Here is a 16,270-nt window from a genome sequence, read left to right as displayed (position 1 = left end):
CAAGTTTGTTGTTGTGCTCCTAGAATATTAAAACATGAAGTTCTGGGAAACCACCCTTCCAAGTTCAAACTATCCACCATGGTTTTTCAGGTTTAAAATTAAATGCAGAGCAGATGAAGCCTGCATATAGCAGCACCCCATTGTGCCACACCATTGCTCTGGTCCCCCCACTTTTTTACTTATTTTCTGCAGTGGGAATGGGGGAAATGGAATACAGCAAAAGACAGAGAGAGAGAGAGAGAGAGAGAGAGAAACATAAGAGCTGTTAAATGATATCTCAGAGGAAAACGTTATTGCTATTTTAGTAACTCTGCACAGGAATTTAAAGAGCAAAACAGGCAATCACTGTTTCCAATGAGATACCATACCTCACACCACAGTTACGGTCCTGAGCAGTCACTTAAAGACACTGGTACTGTCTCACAAGAAATACCAGTGATAGCAAGTCATTGGAACTACTTATGGTAAGTATTGTGCTTGGACTTCAAAATAAACACCCTGGAAAATCCCCAATGGTAAAACCAAAGACTAGCCTCAGTTCTGTTGGTATTTCTGAGGTACATAAGAGCAACGAAATAATACTTAGACCTGGAGGACAGGGAAAAAACATCCCACCCTTCTTTATCCATTATAAAACAGCACAAGAGGGCATAAGCTGCCCAATTAAAAAAATTCTTTGCTGATAAATCTTTGAATACCTCCCCCTACCCAAGCCTTTTTAAAAAAATATTTAAGATTAATTTAGTGCTGGTGAAAAGAGGCTGTACTGACAGCTCTGAAGTGCAAAATCCTTTATTCAAACTGCAGAATGGGTGCTGCTCAGGTCTATGCACAGTCCTCCCTCAGAGGGAGGGCTTCTGCTGACCTGATGGTCTCTTTGTCCATGCATTCCATCTTCAGTCTCTCTCTGTTGGGTACTCCAACAAGGGTGACATATCCCATTACCCCTCACTTCCCTTGGGCTGTAGTTTTGCATAACAGTGTTATGGACAGAACTCCAGATGTTCATTCATAAAAATACAAAACTAAAATGGGTGTTAGAGAATAATTCACTATCATGGCCAATTGGATAGCTAGCACATGCTACAGTTCATCAGTTCCCTTGAGGTGGTTTTATTTTATACACTGTCCTCCTTAGAAGCTGTTGCAATGTAGTGATGATAACAATGACCATACAGCTCTTTCAATGATAACAATGACCATTCTGCTCTTTCCCGTCGGAGCAGGCTCTCCTCTCTGGGGGACAAACAAGTTGGTTTCGGTACCATGTATTTTTATATTTTATGTATTTTTATAATCACCACAAAAGGAACCATGGTTTAGATTCCGAGCTCTTGCAGGTGAGGAGGTTTCTTAGTTAATCTATGATGTAAATGAATAATGTCAATGCTGCAGTGTGAAAAGAATCTAATCCTCCTACTCTTACTCTAGCGTACTGTTCAACTGACTTCAGTGTGATTAGTCATGGAAAAACTACTTGCATGAAGGATTTTTCAGGATCAGGCTATTGCTTTTCCAAATTCCCGAAAGAAATGGAAACTAACCATCCATTTCAACTACGTCTAGCATCTGTAACCAAATCTAAGTTGTTAGTACATCGCTACTGCTATCACGTACAGTATTAGACTCTGGGTTAGGACACTGAAAGGACACTATCGATAATGGCTCTACCTGAGCTCAGCTGGAACTGGTTCAGAGTCTCTGCAACACATGCAGAACCTGGCTGTACACTATCCATCTCCAAATCTGCATGCAATTTGGGGTGTGGGGGTGCAGAGAGGGACAAAGCAAGAGAAAGGACAAACATTTAATTTTAAAAAGCTAATGGAACAAACTCTAAGAGGCTCACAATTTTATTTGCAGAGATAGCACTAACAGAATTAACACTTCAGAAGTCTGGATCCCGGTCTGATGTGCTTTGGTTCTGTAGGACAATGATATATTGTAAAAGCAGATGTAAACAGAATACCCACACGCCTATCCTTTGATAGGAAGTGGGCTAGCTGATATGATTGTTGTCAGCAAGTTCCTAGCACTTGTGTCCTGCTAGTGTATAAGGATTTCTCCCTCTAACCCAGGAGCAACTGCAGCAGGTAGCCTACTAGGGAGCTTTTAGTATAGTTTTGATTACAGCAGTGCTAGAATCTTGGTGACATTTGAACATGGCTGAAGCTTGCAAAGTCCTAGTCTTAGGTGTAATCAGACCCTAAATATATAGGCAGACCCTGCGAATCTGTGGATTTCTGCTTTAGAGCCGTGGGTATCTGCATTAACCAATGTGACTGTGGATATCCGCAGCTTCTTTCGTGGATCTAGATGCTGACACAAATTTTGTATGTCTAACCCTGATAATCTGCAGATAGCTACTTTATGAGTGGGTATCTGCAGATCAGTTTTAGAGATGTGGATACAGATACCAATTTTGTATCTGTGCTAGACTCTATAAATAGGGCCTCATTTTCGGAAGCGCTCAATCCTCAAAGCTCCTGCCAAGGGTGCTCAGCAAAACTTTCAAATTAGGTTCATGCTCCTTTCACCAAACTATCCGCGGACCCACATCAAATCCAATTCCAACTGCTATGTGAACTTCATTCAATGTAAAAGATTTTCGTCCAGCAATTAATAACGTTGTTGGAAGAGATTTTAAATTAATAATTGTACTTTGCACTTTATTTAAAACTTATTTTCTGTTATTTTTATTTATTTATTTTTCTCATGGACCAACTGCAATACACTCGCAGATCCCCAGGGGGTCGTCAGCTCCAGGTTGGGAACCACTGTCCTACATGATCATGCATCTCCCTCTAACTCTCAATAAAGTTACACGAGCGGGAAAACGGGGCAGAGAGGTACCAACTCCTTAAGACTGGCAAGTTCGATTAAAAAAATAAAACATACCCTAAGTCTTCCCAAACTACTACAAGCAGGAGATGTGTAACTGTGATGTATGGAATTATTACAAACAAGATCCACCGGTGCAGAACACAGGTGAATCCTTAAGCACATCAGTCAAGTCTCACGTGGTATGTACTGGTGTTCCATCTGCTGTGGCAGCCAAGTTTCTAATATATTTGCTTCAATCATGTTACTCAGAAAGGGACATGGCTGCCAAAAGAAATTAATTTCAGATGAAAACGCAAGCAAAACCACTAATAAACGTTATACCTTTGAGCAGAAATATTACCCTTGATTGAATGTCTGAATTCTTCCCCTAATGAAATTGTTTTAAAGCAGAGACAGTTGGAGTGCTGACCTTTCAGACTGCATTAAGTAACCAGGAATGCAGCCACTCTCTTTTTCATTTTACAAAGGAAAAAAAAGAGACACAAAAAATCATCTGAGGTTAAGTGGTGCTGAACCCCAGAAAGAAAGGCATTTCTGCAGTGTACAAGGTTTACTTCTTTCCCACAAAGTTTTTCTGTCCATGAAGAAACAAAGATTCTTGCTCTCTCAATTTTTTCCCCACACATCCAAAAAAACAAATCAAACCAAAACACCTCTTAGGTCTCACTAGCACTCACTATCCTCACTGCAGAATTTGTGTATGTTGTATGTCAAATGTGTCATCTCATGTCAATCAACTTTACGCTCATTCTTAGAATCTTTGCCTCAATATCAATACCCTTGGGCTCTTTGCTTTGTCACTCAAAGTTGGAATGACAAAGAAAACAGCTAATATATGATTACTGAAACTGCTGACAATATTTAAGGAAGGAAATCATTCCCCCCTTGCATGACCCTTTCAGAGTTATTGTTGCTCTTCTCTGAGTCCCCATGGGTGGCCAAGAAAGACTGGTCTGTAAGCCCCACTGCCTCATTGGTGGCATTCAGCAAAGCAGCTCCTCAGAGAGTGAAAACTGTCAGATGACACTCTTTTTTCCAATCCCCCATCTCAGTAAGGAGACATCTCTGAGACGGCTCCCTAAATCCCTGCTAAACCACTTCAGAAGATACTGGGAATAGGAACTACATTCCCATTTCTCACAATGAAGTACCAAGCAACATCATATGGACAATGAGCCAGGAGGACTGAACAGGGAGATGGGGACTTTTAGAATAACTGATTTGTTTAACAGTTTATTTTTTGAATTATGAATCCAAAGAATAAAGAAACAGCCCTCAGCTATTTTGAAATACAGCAGCTGCACTGACTAGATGCTGCATTGCATTTAAGGCCACCATCTGGGTAGGGCTGAAGGCCCGCTATTTCAACATAGCTCCTATTCTCTATCTATTTTGGAGTAGGCACTATTCTTTGTGGAATGAGGTTTACGGAGCTCAAAATAAGCCAGCCACTATTTTGCATGTGCTTGCAAAGTAATTTCAGGATAGTGGACGTTATTTCAAAATAACTTTGCTGTATAGATACTCCCTTAGAGACCCTAACCAAAAACAGGGCCTTGCTGTAGGACACACCAACAGAATGGTGCTCCCAGGTAACCTCACAGAGTCATTCTGGGGCTGGGGAGTGCCCGTTACTAATCAAATTATCAGCCCACTTTTAAGAGAAGCTGCTGTATTCTTTTTTCTCCTGAAAACTGTTTTAAAATATATAATTCACTAAGTCATATTTAGTTCCCTTCCATCCCCAACACTTCAGTCCATCTTTCTTCCAGATGACACCCTAATTTTGTTTGCATGGGGCTTAGAAAGTTGTTTACTTTGTCTTTATCCTGGTTTTAATGCCATACAGTAACCTTACGATCTTTAGCAGGAGAGGGTTAGAATTATTGTTGTCCGTTTCCCAGCTGCATTTATTTTATGTTTAAAGTTCTTAAAGACACACATTGCAATACTATTTGGCTTTGGCTTCCTTGAACATTCCTCAAAGTTTCACGGCTACTGACTGGCATGAATGCGAGAAGGAAGAAAGAGAGAGCGAAAAAAGGAATAAATGAAAACGTACAAGGGGGGAAGTAGCTCCAAGACGCTGGATGGGCTCCGTGGGCAGGGGATACTGGGAAGGTACAAATTAAAAAAAAAAAGAAAGAAATGGTTAAAACATACACCCATTTTGAATGGGTCAATTTCAGTTCAAGCTTGGCTAGACTGCAGGCAGAGCCATTTTCTTGCAAATCCACATTTAGATGCACATTAATACAGACCCAAACAATTCTGCGAAGTGCTGAAAATCTTCTGAGAGGTACTGATTGCCCTGAATACCACTAAAATCAACAGGCATTCAAGGAACTCAGCACCTAACATGGGTTCTGACTCAGAAAATCACTTGACTTTATGGTTTAACTTTTATCCTGCCCCTGCTGAGCAACGCACTTGAACATATGATTTAGTCTTGTTTATTTCAATGGTCTGTAAGTGTGTAGTTAAGGTCATGGATGTGCTTATGTGCTCTGTTGAATGACAGTCAGGTATTAGAACTGTATCATCTTTACAAAGATGGACAATTCCAACCAGGAAAAGGAATCAACTCCAGAGTTTACAATATTAACTTCACAAAAATAATATACTTCTCTACCAACTAGGTCCCTTTTTACCTTTTATTTTGCTTCATTTTTAATAGCACTAAAGCAAAAAGCAGCTTTAAATTTACTTCTCAGTCTGAACTATAACCCACAAAAATGTCAAGGAAAATGCAGGGCTTTCACAAGATTCTATTCACAGAATCACAGATAATTAAGATCGGAAGAGACCTCAGGAGGTCATACAGTCCAACACCCTGCTCAAAGCAGAACCAGCCCCAACTAAATTATCCCAGACAGGGCTTTATCAAACCAGTCCTTAAAACCCTCTAAGGATGGAGATTCCTACTACCGTCTTAGGTAACACGTTCCATGCTCACTGCAAAGTAGCAAAAGTGATGGGTTTCAATGTCTCAGTCCCAAGGTTTGCTTTGTTTTTGTGATTAATTTAAAAACAAACAAACAAATGAACAAAAAAACCCACCTAGAAGTATTTTCCCACCAGATCAGATCACTTTAAATCTGGGGCTTAATCAAGTTGATTTTGTCCTGCTAAATCTTATGATGAGCACATAACCTCTTGGGCTGACTGTTCATAACAGCTGAGACATGCATAGAGAAGTTCTTTGGGAAGAATAACTAAATAAAAACAATAATTAATTAAACAACAACATGTATATGTAGAAGAAAGTCTCCAAGTCCTGCGACGTGTTGACTAGCAGCAGCATATATTAAATTCCAGGGGAGCTGAGAATACATAACATCTCATAGAATTGGTCACTAAATATTAAGAGAACATTTTCCGGATACTCCATGGAGAATTACACTTATCAGCCCCACGTGTGTTAGTACATTTGGATTTTCCCAAGCAGCCCAGGGGAAGCTTAGCCTCAAGCTGGCTCACTGAAATTTCAATACAATTTAGATTTAACAAGAAAGTTCTACATTAAAAAGTCAATAATTAATTATTTTGAGTATCATAGATAACGATTAACAACAAGAGTCCTACTTTCAATTATAAAGGTTTTAACAATCAATTGGTATTTTGTCTAGAGTAAAAGCCAGCTAGAATATATATCTAATGGGCATTAACCAGGGTTAATAGGCTTGCTTAAATACAGGCATCTACGTTACTGAATTTGTGCTCTTTGCACCCTCCACCTGCACATTCCTGTACACCCTAAACAAAACACCCTGTCCTTATCTTCAGAGTTTACAATGAGCTTTTATTTAATGAGGCCTCAACCTCTTCTGAGTTTGTTTTCTTAGCACCTATCCCTTAGACAACTGCTGCACCTCAGTTTTTACATCTATGCATTTAAAATCAGTCATCACCAATACTCAATTCATACTGCAGACCTGCCTCGGAAGTTCAGAGGGTTATCTGAATCTGGAGGCTTGATTCATCTCCATTGTTATGTTAAAAATATTTACTCGTGGTTAACAACTTATAACACATGGATTAAAACATGAGCTAATTCTCATTAAGGCTTTTTTTATATTATATGATATTAACCTTAATGAGGATTTGCTAGTGTATGTGTGCGGTAAATAGCAGATAGGCAAATGTACCTGTTAAATCTAAACAAAAAGAATTCCTTGGTCATAAACTGGGCTACTTTTAGCTTTAAAAGAGGGATGAGGGAGAGACAGAGATGTTCTGCATCACCACAACTGCTCCTCCTCCATTGTGCTCAGAACTCCATGCTGTAAACTGTTTATGTTTATTTGAAGACTGGCCCTATTCTCTCCCAATTTATGAGGTGACAAGGTTGAACACCTTCCAACAAACTGTCAAGCCAAAGTACTTCTGAGACAGGGTTTGGCAAGCCTGGTTTCATGCACTATGAGACACATAATAACAAGCTACGTGTTAACAACTGAAACATAGAACAAGTTTATGTATGAGGAGAAGCATGATACCTTTTTGAAAATGACACTGAACTATCACAGCTGATGGCCAAAGGTTAGTGACCAAAGACAACAGATAAGAGATGATGCCTATTATCACTGTAATGAAAATCAGACAAATTGAGATGATACGAACAAATGCACATCCTATCCCAAGACATACTTACCAGAAAAGAACAGCACTGGGGATGAGAGGAATGAGTTACTCTTGAAAGGCACTTCCAAACATTTCACTTGGAAAAACACTGATTTGCTTTCCCTCACTGAAGCAGCAGGCTGAAGGTTCAGTACATTCACTTCTCACCAGAAAGAATAATATGTGGAATCAGTGTGTCATCTTATCTCTAAGTATCCCAAAACTCTTTAAAACCCACACAGACAGGAGCTACTTCCATCTACAGCAGCACTCAAGTTCAGTCACTTCTGGGGTGAGAAGTACTAGCTGTCAAACAGTGCAGTATACTAATACTACATAATTATTTGGGACAGGAGGTGAAGACTATAATACCATTGCCAAACGAACTCATTCCAAGATAAGAACCAGTGCTCCCTGGAAGCTGAGCATTTGGGCAGCTTCCCAGGAGTGATTCAGGTGCTGCCCAGATGATTAGCAGAGCACCCACAGATGGTAGCATGTGTTTCTATTGGTGATGCACATCTGCATATGCGTTGGTGCACATAACAAAAATTATTCAACCACAGATGGAAAAAATTAGAGTAAACACTGATAAGAACCCATTTTATCTATCAAAATTGGGCTGGCTTTTCTTTTTTAAATTAATAAGGTTCCACATATAAATCTACATATATCTACAGATTCAAATAGTATTAAAACAGACGTGAGCATTACATTAGGCTTTCATTTCACAAATGCTGCCAGCAGTACATTCAGAAATGTTAGTTTTAGTTATAAGATTTATTTATCAAATATATTTAAAAAACCTTGTATCAGAAGCATTTTTTGGTTAGTCCTTTGAATTTCACAATAACTGGACATATTAGAAATAATTTTCATTTAAGTCCAGATTTCCTGTTATTCTTCAGACAGTTATTCATCTTCCACATCTGGTGTTAGTGCACACTTGTATAATTAAAGAAACATTATTCCTATATAAATACGTTGTCCCACCTCTCCTCTTTAGCCTCCGACATTTCATTTCCATTTGAATCTCACTCCTGAAATTGTACTTCACTGTAGCCCAACGTGGTATTTTATGGGTCTATTAAAATGTTACTACAATCACTTTTGCAAATCAAGATCTCTGTAATAATGAATAATAATAAATCACAGGGCAGGAATTTCTTTGCTTTACATCTGCTTTTCATTAGATTACTTAATCCAGCTAAATCTATGAGCAACTAAACAACACAATCAGTTCTATGTTTGTAAATTCCTTCATGGCAAACTCTTCTACCATGTAGATACAAAACATCCTGAATGCTTCACACACAACATTTTGATTAAGGAAACAAAGGTCACATTTTGTTTTGCTAACTATGCCTTCCTGAGTCCAAGTCTAAAACCTACATTGATTCTGGAAGGAATGCCCTGTTAAGACAAAGTAAGGACAATGACCTTGGGCAGTTCCTTTTGGAAAAGCATCTCTGTTCCTAGGAAAAGCTAATGATAACTGGCAGGGCCAACAGCTGCCAGGGACCCTGGGGCAAAGGCGGGAGGGTGGGGGAAAGTGGGGCAGCTCTAAGCCCTGGAAGGGGCTGGGCAAAGGGTATAAGGGGCAGGACCTAAGCAATCAGCTCTCAGTGCAGGATCGTGGTGCTTCCACCCCCACACCCCTGCCAAGCTGCACACACCAGAACAGTGGCACTTCAAAGGGGCCCAGAGCTCCAGCTGCTGCCACTGCCCAGGTAGCAACAGCCTGAGCTCCAGGCCCCTTTGAAATGCTGAGCTCAGGGCAACTGCCCCCCGTCCCACCAGCAGGCCCGTTGGTAACGCTAAAACAACAGATGGTTAAAAAGAAATCTGATGTGAATTTTAATGAGTTTGGAAATTGGTATGGAAGCCTGAGTGGTACAATATATTCACAGAATGCACACACGTAACTGAAAAACAGACTTCCCCACACTTTTCCACCAACACTTTAACCATGTTCCACTTTAACGATGTTCTGGAGGTACTGCTTCTAAAACTGTTTCGGTTTTCATCCCTTATCTTTTCAGCTGAGACTGCCAGTAAGATGCCGACCCTCTACTAATTCAGCACCTAAGTACATTCATAAATTTAAGAACATGTTTAAATCAATCCCTCAGTAAGGCAGTTAAGCATGCGCACAAGTGTGGGACCGAACTGGGACTCTGATGAGTTTCTCTGAGACACTAGTGTTAAGGTTTTCAAAAAGCAACTAGCTAATTTAGGACTCCAGATTTCATTTCCAAAAGGGACTTAGACGTAGGAACCAAAATATCACTGATTTAACGGGATTTTGGCTCCTGAGTACTTCTTGAAAACAAGGTTTAGGCTCTTAAATCATGTAGGGGTTGCAAAGCTGAGCACAGCAATGCACCAGTACCTTTAAAAATCTGGCCCTGAATACCTCTCCCCATTCACAAACCAGGCTGCATACAATGGCAGAGACAATAAATGGAACCTTCACATTAAAAATAAACTCCGGTTTAAGGTAGGCTTAGGATATGGTGGGGTTTGTTTGTTTGTTTGTTTGTTTTGCTGGGGGGTTTTTTTGGAGGGAGGTAGAGGGGGATAGCTTTAAGTAAGGCCCGAATCCCCGAAAACCCTTAAGTAAGTATTTATGGAGCTACTATTGTGGAAAGTTATCATTGAGCCCTACCCATCCTTTCATGTACTAACTGCAAGAGAGCTAGTGTTTTTTATACAGTGTCTAAAACAAATGTTTTCTTGGTGAAAAAATACACCTCTCCAGTGTGCTGTTAAAGCCAAACAGAATAGATTAATCTAAGCTACTTCATTATCTCTCATTAAGGCTTAGTAAGAAACGACTCACGAGCGTTTCATGACATTTCTTGTAATTACCTGAGCCATATTTAACGATAAATACTTGCAACTGTGATCCTCTTCCTTGGCACAGCCTATTTGAAGGTTTACAGTTGCCTTTGGCTATCAGTGGTCAGCAACCTGCAGCACGCATGCCAAGAGCGGACTAGTTAAACCACATTGAATTCCTGTGTGGATGCTTTTATTCAGAATGAAAGTGGCCTCAATTCTGTTTCATTTAAGTGATTTAAACTAAACAAAATTAAGGTCATTTTAATTGTAACAAAGGGTATGTCTACACTTACCGGTAGATCAACCTATTGAGGGTCAAACTTCCGGAGTTTGATTTCACACGTCTGGTAAAGACACGCAAAATTGATCTCTCTGTGGCCTGTTGTCGACCCGCTGTACTCCTCCTCCTCTCAGGAGGAGTAAGGGAGGTCAACAGGAGAAACACTCCCATCAATCTCCCTCAGTGAGGACAGACCTTAAAATTGACTGCAGTTACATGGATTCTAGCTACCCAATTGCCATAGCTAGAATTACTTATCTGGAGTCCACTGTCTAGCATAGCATAACCCACGCCTAGAGTGCTCACACGAGGATTTAATCATATTTAAATAATCCACTTTAAAAGTTAAATTTTGCTGAGTGTCCTTGTGGAAACAAGATCTTACTCCGCCCTGCAGGTCCCACCGCATCTATCTTCCCACCTTGTATCGAAGCTGACATAACAGTTTTTGGACCATCCCTACATACCGTATAGAAAAGAAATCACATAATACATTTTGACAAAGGCATCAAAAGCAGGATTGTTGAACAAAGCATACTAAGAGGTTGTTGAAGAAATCCCAGAACTTTGGAAGTCTAAATATTTCAAAACACATATGAAATGAACATTGATGTCAGTTAATGAAACAAAGAGAATGCAAGATGCGCAACAATGAGAACCACACCGTGCAATGTAACATATAGGTGATGCAGAGAAAAACAGATCATGAGAAGCGTAAAATAAGCAATTAAATGTGGAGCATGGAAGAGAGGACCTCCAAAAATGTTTTGAATAACTGTAGGCACATATACCTGGTTTTGGCACTGAGTTGGTCATAGATTGAGGAACTTTGTCGTTAATTAGCTCAACACACTCACTCGGAAAGAATCCCACCTGTATAACAAGAAAAACAAAAACAGGGTGTGAATGTAAAATATTAACAAAGGTATATAGTCAAAGCTGTGTATGAGAAGCCACAGGTTAGTTGCTTTTTCTCTTTTAAGTCTCTTTGAAATACTGCTTACAACTGTATGCAACATATACATGGATTAGTATAATACAGTTTTTCAAAAATGATGTAATCAGAGATCCATGAGCCAAGTATTTAGTACTGTACAATACACTAAAAGTTGTTATAAATCTGAAAGCTTTTTCCACAGAACATAAATATTTCAGCTTGCAACAAATGATATCATTGAATGTATAGATGAGATAGCCTGCAGGCTCCAGTGAAACTGATGGGATGTTGATCCCTTTTCTAATCTACACCAAAGTTAGTTTCAAAAACTGTCCCTACTATGAAATGGAAAAACATGCTTGAGCTCTTACTAGACCTCTTTTCCACTGCAGTTGTATTACGCTCTCAGATACTGTCTATTTTTATTGCTTTAAAAAAATTAAGTTATATGCACATGAACATATTGTGCATTTTTCTATCGTGGTTACCTTCGCATGGCCTATTTCAGAAGCATGGCCACTTTTGACTCAGGGAGCACAGAACAAGGTAGTACTGTTTAGTTTCAGAGTCCTACAGCAAACACTAAGATAGTTATATTATTGCTTGTAGACATCTTAGAACCCACTCCACACAGCTGTTTCTTTCCAAAGAAAACACAGGACATGCTCAGGGCAACAGCATCTTGACAGGTTAACAACAAACCTTACTTGACTTGACTTAAACTCTTGTACTCCAAGTGGAGCATAGGTCATCTACAAGTCTCCTCCACTTCACTCTGTCTCAGTGAACAAAACTTTTAGCTGACTCCAGGAGTACCCCAGTTGTTGTCCTGCAGTCTCATTAGATCTCCTCCGCATTGTCTGAGATCTTCCTCTTTTGCGTTCTCCTTGCAGGTTCCATTTGTGAGCTTGATGGACTCTGATGGATGATGGTTTTCTCAGAGTGTGACCTAGTCATCCCCGCTTGCTTCTTTTGATTTGAACATCAAGTGGTTCTTGTCCTGCTCTGTTCCACAGCTCCTCACTTGTGACCAAGCCTTGCCATTTGATGCAAAGGACATACCTCTGGTATTTGTTTATGCATGTCTGTAGCTTGTGATTTGAAGACTTTTTAGGATGCCAGATCTTGCATCCATACAAGAGCACACTCTTCACATTTGTGTGGAAGAGCCCCAGTTTCGTCTTTGCAGATATTATTTGTGAAATCCATATGGGATGAAGACTCTTGAATGCAGCTGTTGCTTTCCCTATCCTGGCACTGATATCCTTGACTTTTCTTCCATCTCTGCTCACAATACTCCCCAAGTCAGTGATCTGCTCCACATCTTCCAGGTCATCCCCTCCCAATGTAATGGTGGTGTTGTTGGACTGCTTGAGCCTCACTGTCTTGGTCTTTCCCTTGTTAGTGTTCAGTTCAGCCACTGAGGCAGATTTGTCTAGTGTTGCAACCTTTTATTCCATGCTTCCATGTTGGTGTGAAAGTAGGGCCACAGAGTCTGCAAAATCAAAGTTCTCTATCTGTTTGAGAAAGGTCCATTGAAAGCCTCACTGAAGGCCATCTGCTGACCTGCTCATAATCCAGTCCATTGTGATCAAGAACAGAAAATGTGACAGTAGGCACCCTTATCGCACTCCTGAGAGTACGCTGAAGGATTCTGTCACAAGATCATTGTGAACAACTTGGCATGTGGATGGTTCGTACTTGGAATGGATCAGGTTAATAATGTTGGGTGGCGTGCCGTGGTGTTACAGTAGTTTCCACCAATGCTGTCAAAGGCTTTTTTGAAGTCTATGAAGGTTATGGACTGTGGGGTAGTTCCACTGAAGAGACTGTCCTACGATCACTCTGAAAGTTGCAATTTGGTCAGTACAAGATCTCTCTCTGTGGAAGCCAGAGAGTTCATCCCTGAGCTGTCTGTCAATTTCTGTCTTCATTCTTTTCAAGAGAATCCTATTAAACACTTTTCCTGCAATAGACAGTAATTTAAACGAGAGGTGCGTTTGTCTCAACACATTCCTGAATTTACTTTGCTGGTACCAATTCTAAAAACTTGTATTTTTGAACTAATTCCACTTTTCCTCCCAGCCACTCAAGAGATCATTCTTTCAGGACCACACTCAGCCCCTTTTACCTTGCTCTGACCCACTTTAAATCTGCTTCCTCGACTTCCATACAAAGTTTTCCTGATTTTGTATAAATAAGTGAGTTTAGTCCTAGAGTTAATCTTAACAGATGCAGCATGGCACTGTTAGAGAATGATCCAGGATTAAAGGATTTGGCAATGTACTAAAATTAATAAGGGGATGATATATATTTAGATAAATGCAAGGTCATCTAAAGATAAAGACTGCCACATATCTTAAGGGAGGAGAGATGGAGTTATTGAGACACAATCATAAATAATGTTTCTTTTGCCACTGTAATTATTCTTCAGCCTTAGTTTTTCTACCAGGTCTATAGTATCTCATGACGCCAACCTGGAAAGACACACAAGGATCTTAAACATCTTTATAGGGAATTTGTTCACACTCTAGTAAATCCAAGCCAACAGGAATAATTACTGCTTTAAGAACAGCCACCATTCAAAATAAAACCGCTTCTTTTTCATAGGGTAAGAATAGGACATATGTCATCCAAAGGATGCACATCCTTTAAATTTTACAAAATGATGGGCAAGCAACCTGAAATTTTAAAGCAGCATTGCTGGCTTGCATTTCATTATAATGATTTACTGCCTTATTGACAAGTCAATGTCTTTGGTTTCACATACATTCTTTACCAGATAATTACATTAGTGCCTGAGGTGGAGTGGAGAGGAGAGCCTCTTGCTAATATAATATCAGGAAGTCAGGAAGAATTTAATTTACTTTCTCTGTTCCCATTGCCACCTCCAGTTAATATTGCACTTGTTTCTCCTTGCAGATCAGTGGTTCCCAAACTTTTCAGCATCATGCCCCGCTTTTGATTTTTGAGAAACCCTCACCTGCCCCCCCACCTCTTTTTTATCGCGGGCAAGACACTCCAGCTGCCTGTTAGCTGCCTGCCTGAGCCTCTCCCCTTCCCCAAAGTCAGGCATCGCCAGCCCCTTATCCAACCCCATCCTCCTCTTCCCCCACAACCCACACTCACTCACCTTTGCAGGAGGCAGCTAGCTCCATGTGGGCCTTCACCAGCTGCCTGCTTTTTATAGCAGCTGCACCAGGTCACGCACATGAAATGGAAGCGGCTGAGAGCCGGAAGCAAGGGCTGGCCTTTTCTTCAGGTGTAGGGAATGACTTGGGGGCCAGGGGGCTGGGTTGCCTCACACCCCCCTGGAATTTCTTCACGCTCCTCCAGGGAGGCACATGCCCCAGTTCGGGAAACCGTGTTGTAGACAGAAAAGTGTTCATTCACATCTGTCTCACATTCCAGGGTGCCCAGCAAATTAAAAAAAAAAAAACCAAAAACCTGTATTTAAGCCACAGATAAACCCATATAAAACACCTTTTTGGGTAACAAAATTCAAGAGGATGATGATATTTTGCACAATGCCAAACAGGGATTACTAGGCTGACAACCTAATAAATCCCACCCTCTTCACTTGAAAACTAAAGCATTACCTATTATCTAAAGCACAGGGTAACCCCGACACAGTACCATATGCCAAACACTGTATTGTAACAGTAGACCCTTCACCAAGGTGCAGAGAAGCACCACTGATTGCTTGTAAGCCACAGATGGAATCTGTGCACACAATTTACTTGAAAAGTTATGCTGAGATAAGCCATTGCACTAACGACCAGCTGGAGGTTTTGCTGTATTTCAAGACCTACATAAAATAAACGTATATAGACTAAATACCTGAGTTGTACTTCTGTGCAGAGATGTTTCACCTACAGGAATGTTTCCAAGCATGGAATAATGCTTACTGCCTACTAGGATCAGGAGTCAGAAAGGTATGGAGCAGGCCCTTCCAAAGGGGTACATTAGATGTGTTTTAAGACACATTAATTAGGCCAAATCTGACAGTGAATAGCAACATAACTAAAGAGCTGGGATCTGGGACCCTCCAGTTCTATTATTCACTTGGCCACAAACTGTGTGAAACTTTCTCCTGCCCACCCCAGATTTTACGCACCACTTCAGACCTTCACGTGAGTAGAGCTGGGCATGGATACAAAATCTGTATTCACATCCGCAAAAATTATCTGTGGATATCTGCATCTGCAGAGGTGGAGGTGGATATGTGCTTTACAGCCGCAGGGATCTGCATCTGAAGATGTGGACATCCATACATCATTTTTGCAGATACAGGTATCTGCAGATATAAAGTGGATATCCATGGATTTTCAGGGCTCTACACATGGGACTTAAGAGGGGCTGAGCTCCTTGCATGAACACAAGGCTCATTTTGCAGGATGTGAACACACGCAAGACTTACCTTGCCTCCAGTATCTCAGTTTGCTTGTCTGTAAGACACTGATTCAGGAAACCAAGGAGGGTATGTAAGTGCGTGTTTATAGTCAAGTGTGTGCCTAAGCAATTTCCCCAAATGGGTATAATCATTCTTCCTTTACAGCTCAGGTCTGACGTTTCATTAATGCTTGCAAAGCATTAAGTGAAAGGATCTACAGAAGGTTAAAGAAATCATTATTTTTAAGACTTTCCAGGGTGTTGCCATATTTCCTTGGGAGACAAAAGACCTTGTGTCTTCAACCACCTTAAAATACAGATATACAGCAGTATTACAATACCGGGAAGTA

At 40.4% G+C, this 16,270-nt stretch overlaps 1 protein-coding gene across 8 annotated transcripts in view; it reads right to left on the bottom strand.

Annotated features, from left to right (window-relative positions):
- ARHGAP32 (Rho GTPase activating protein 32) overlaps positions 1–16,270 on the bottom strand; it is a 407,411-nt gene that overhangs the window by 75,682 nt on the left and 315,459 nt on the right. For all 8 annotated transcript variants that reach the window (XM_074976799.1, XM_074976796.1, XM_074976797.1 and 5 more), the window contains one exon: positions 11,383–11,464. In XM_074976799.1, the coding sequence (XP_074832900.1) occupies positions 11,383–11,464 (82 nt within the window). The remainder of the gene's footprint in view (positions 1–11,382; positions 11,465–16,270) is intronic.

The sequence above is a fragment of the Carettochelys insculpta genome, chromosome 25 (assembly GCF_033958435.1).
Source record: "Carettochelys insculpta isolate YL-2023 chromosome 25, ASM3395843v1, whole genome shotgun sequence".
Lineage (NCBI taxonomy): Eukaryota > Metazoa > Chordata > Testudines > Carettochelyidae > Carettochelys > Carettochelys insculpta.
This window is presented reverse-complemented; position numbering and strand designations above follow the sequence as displayed.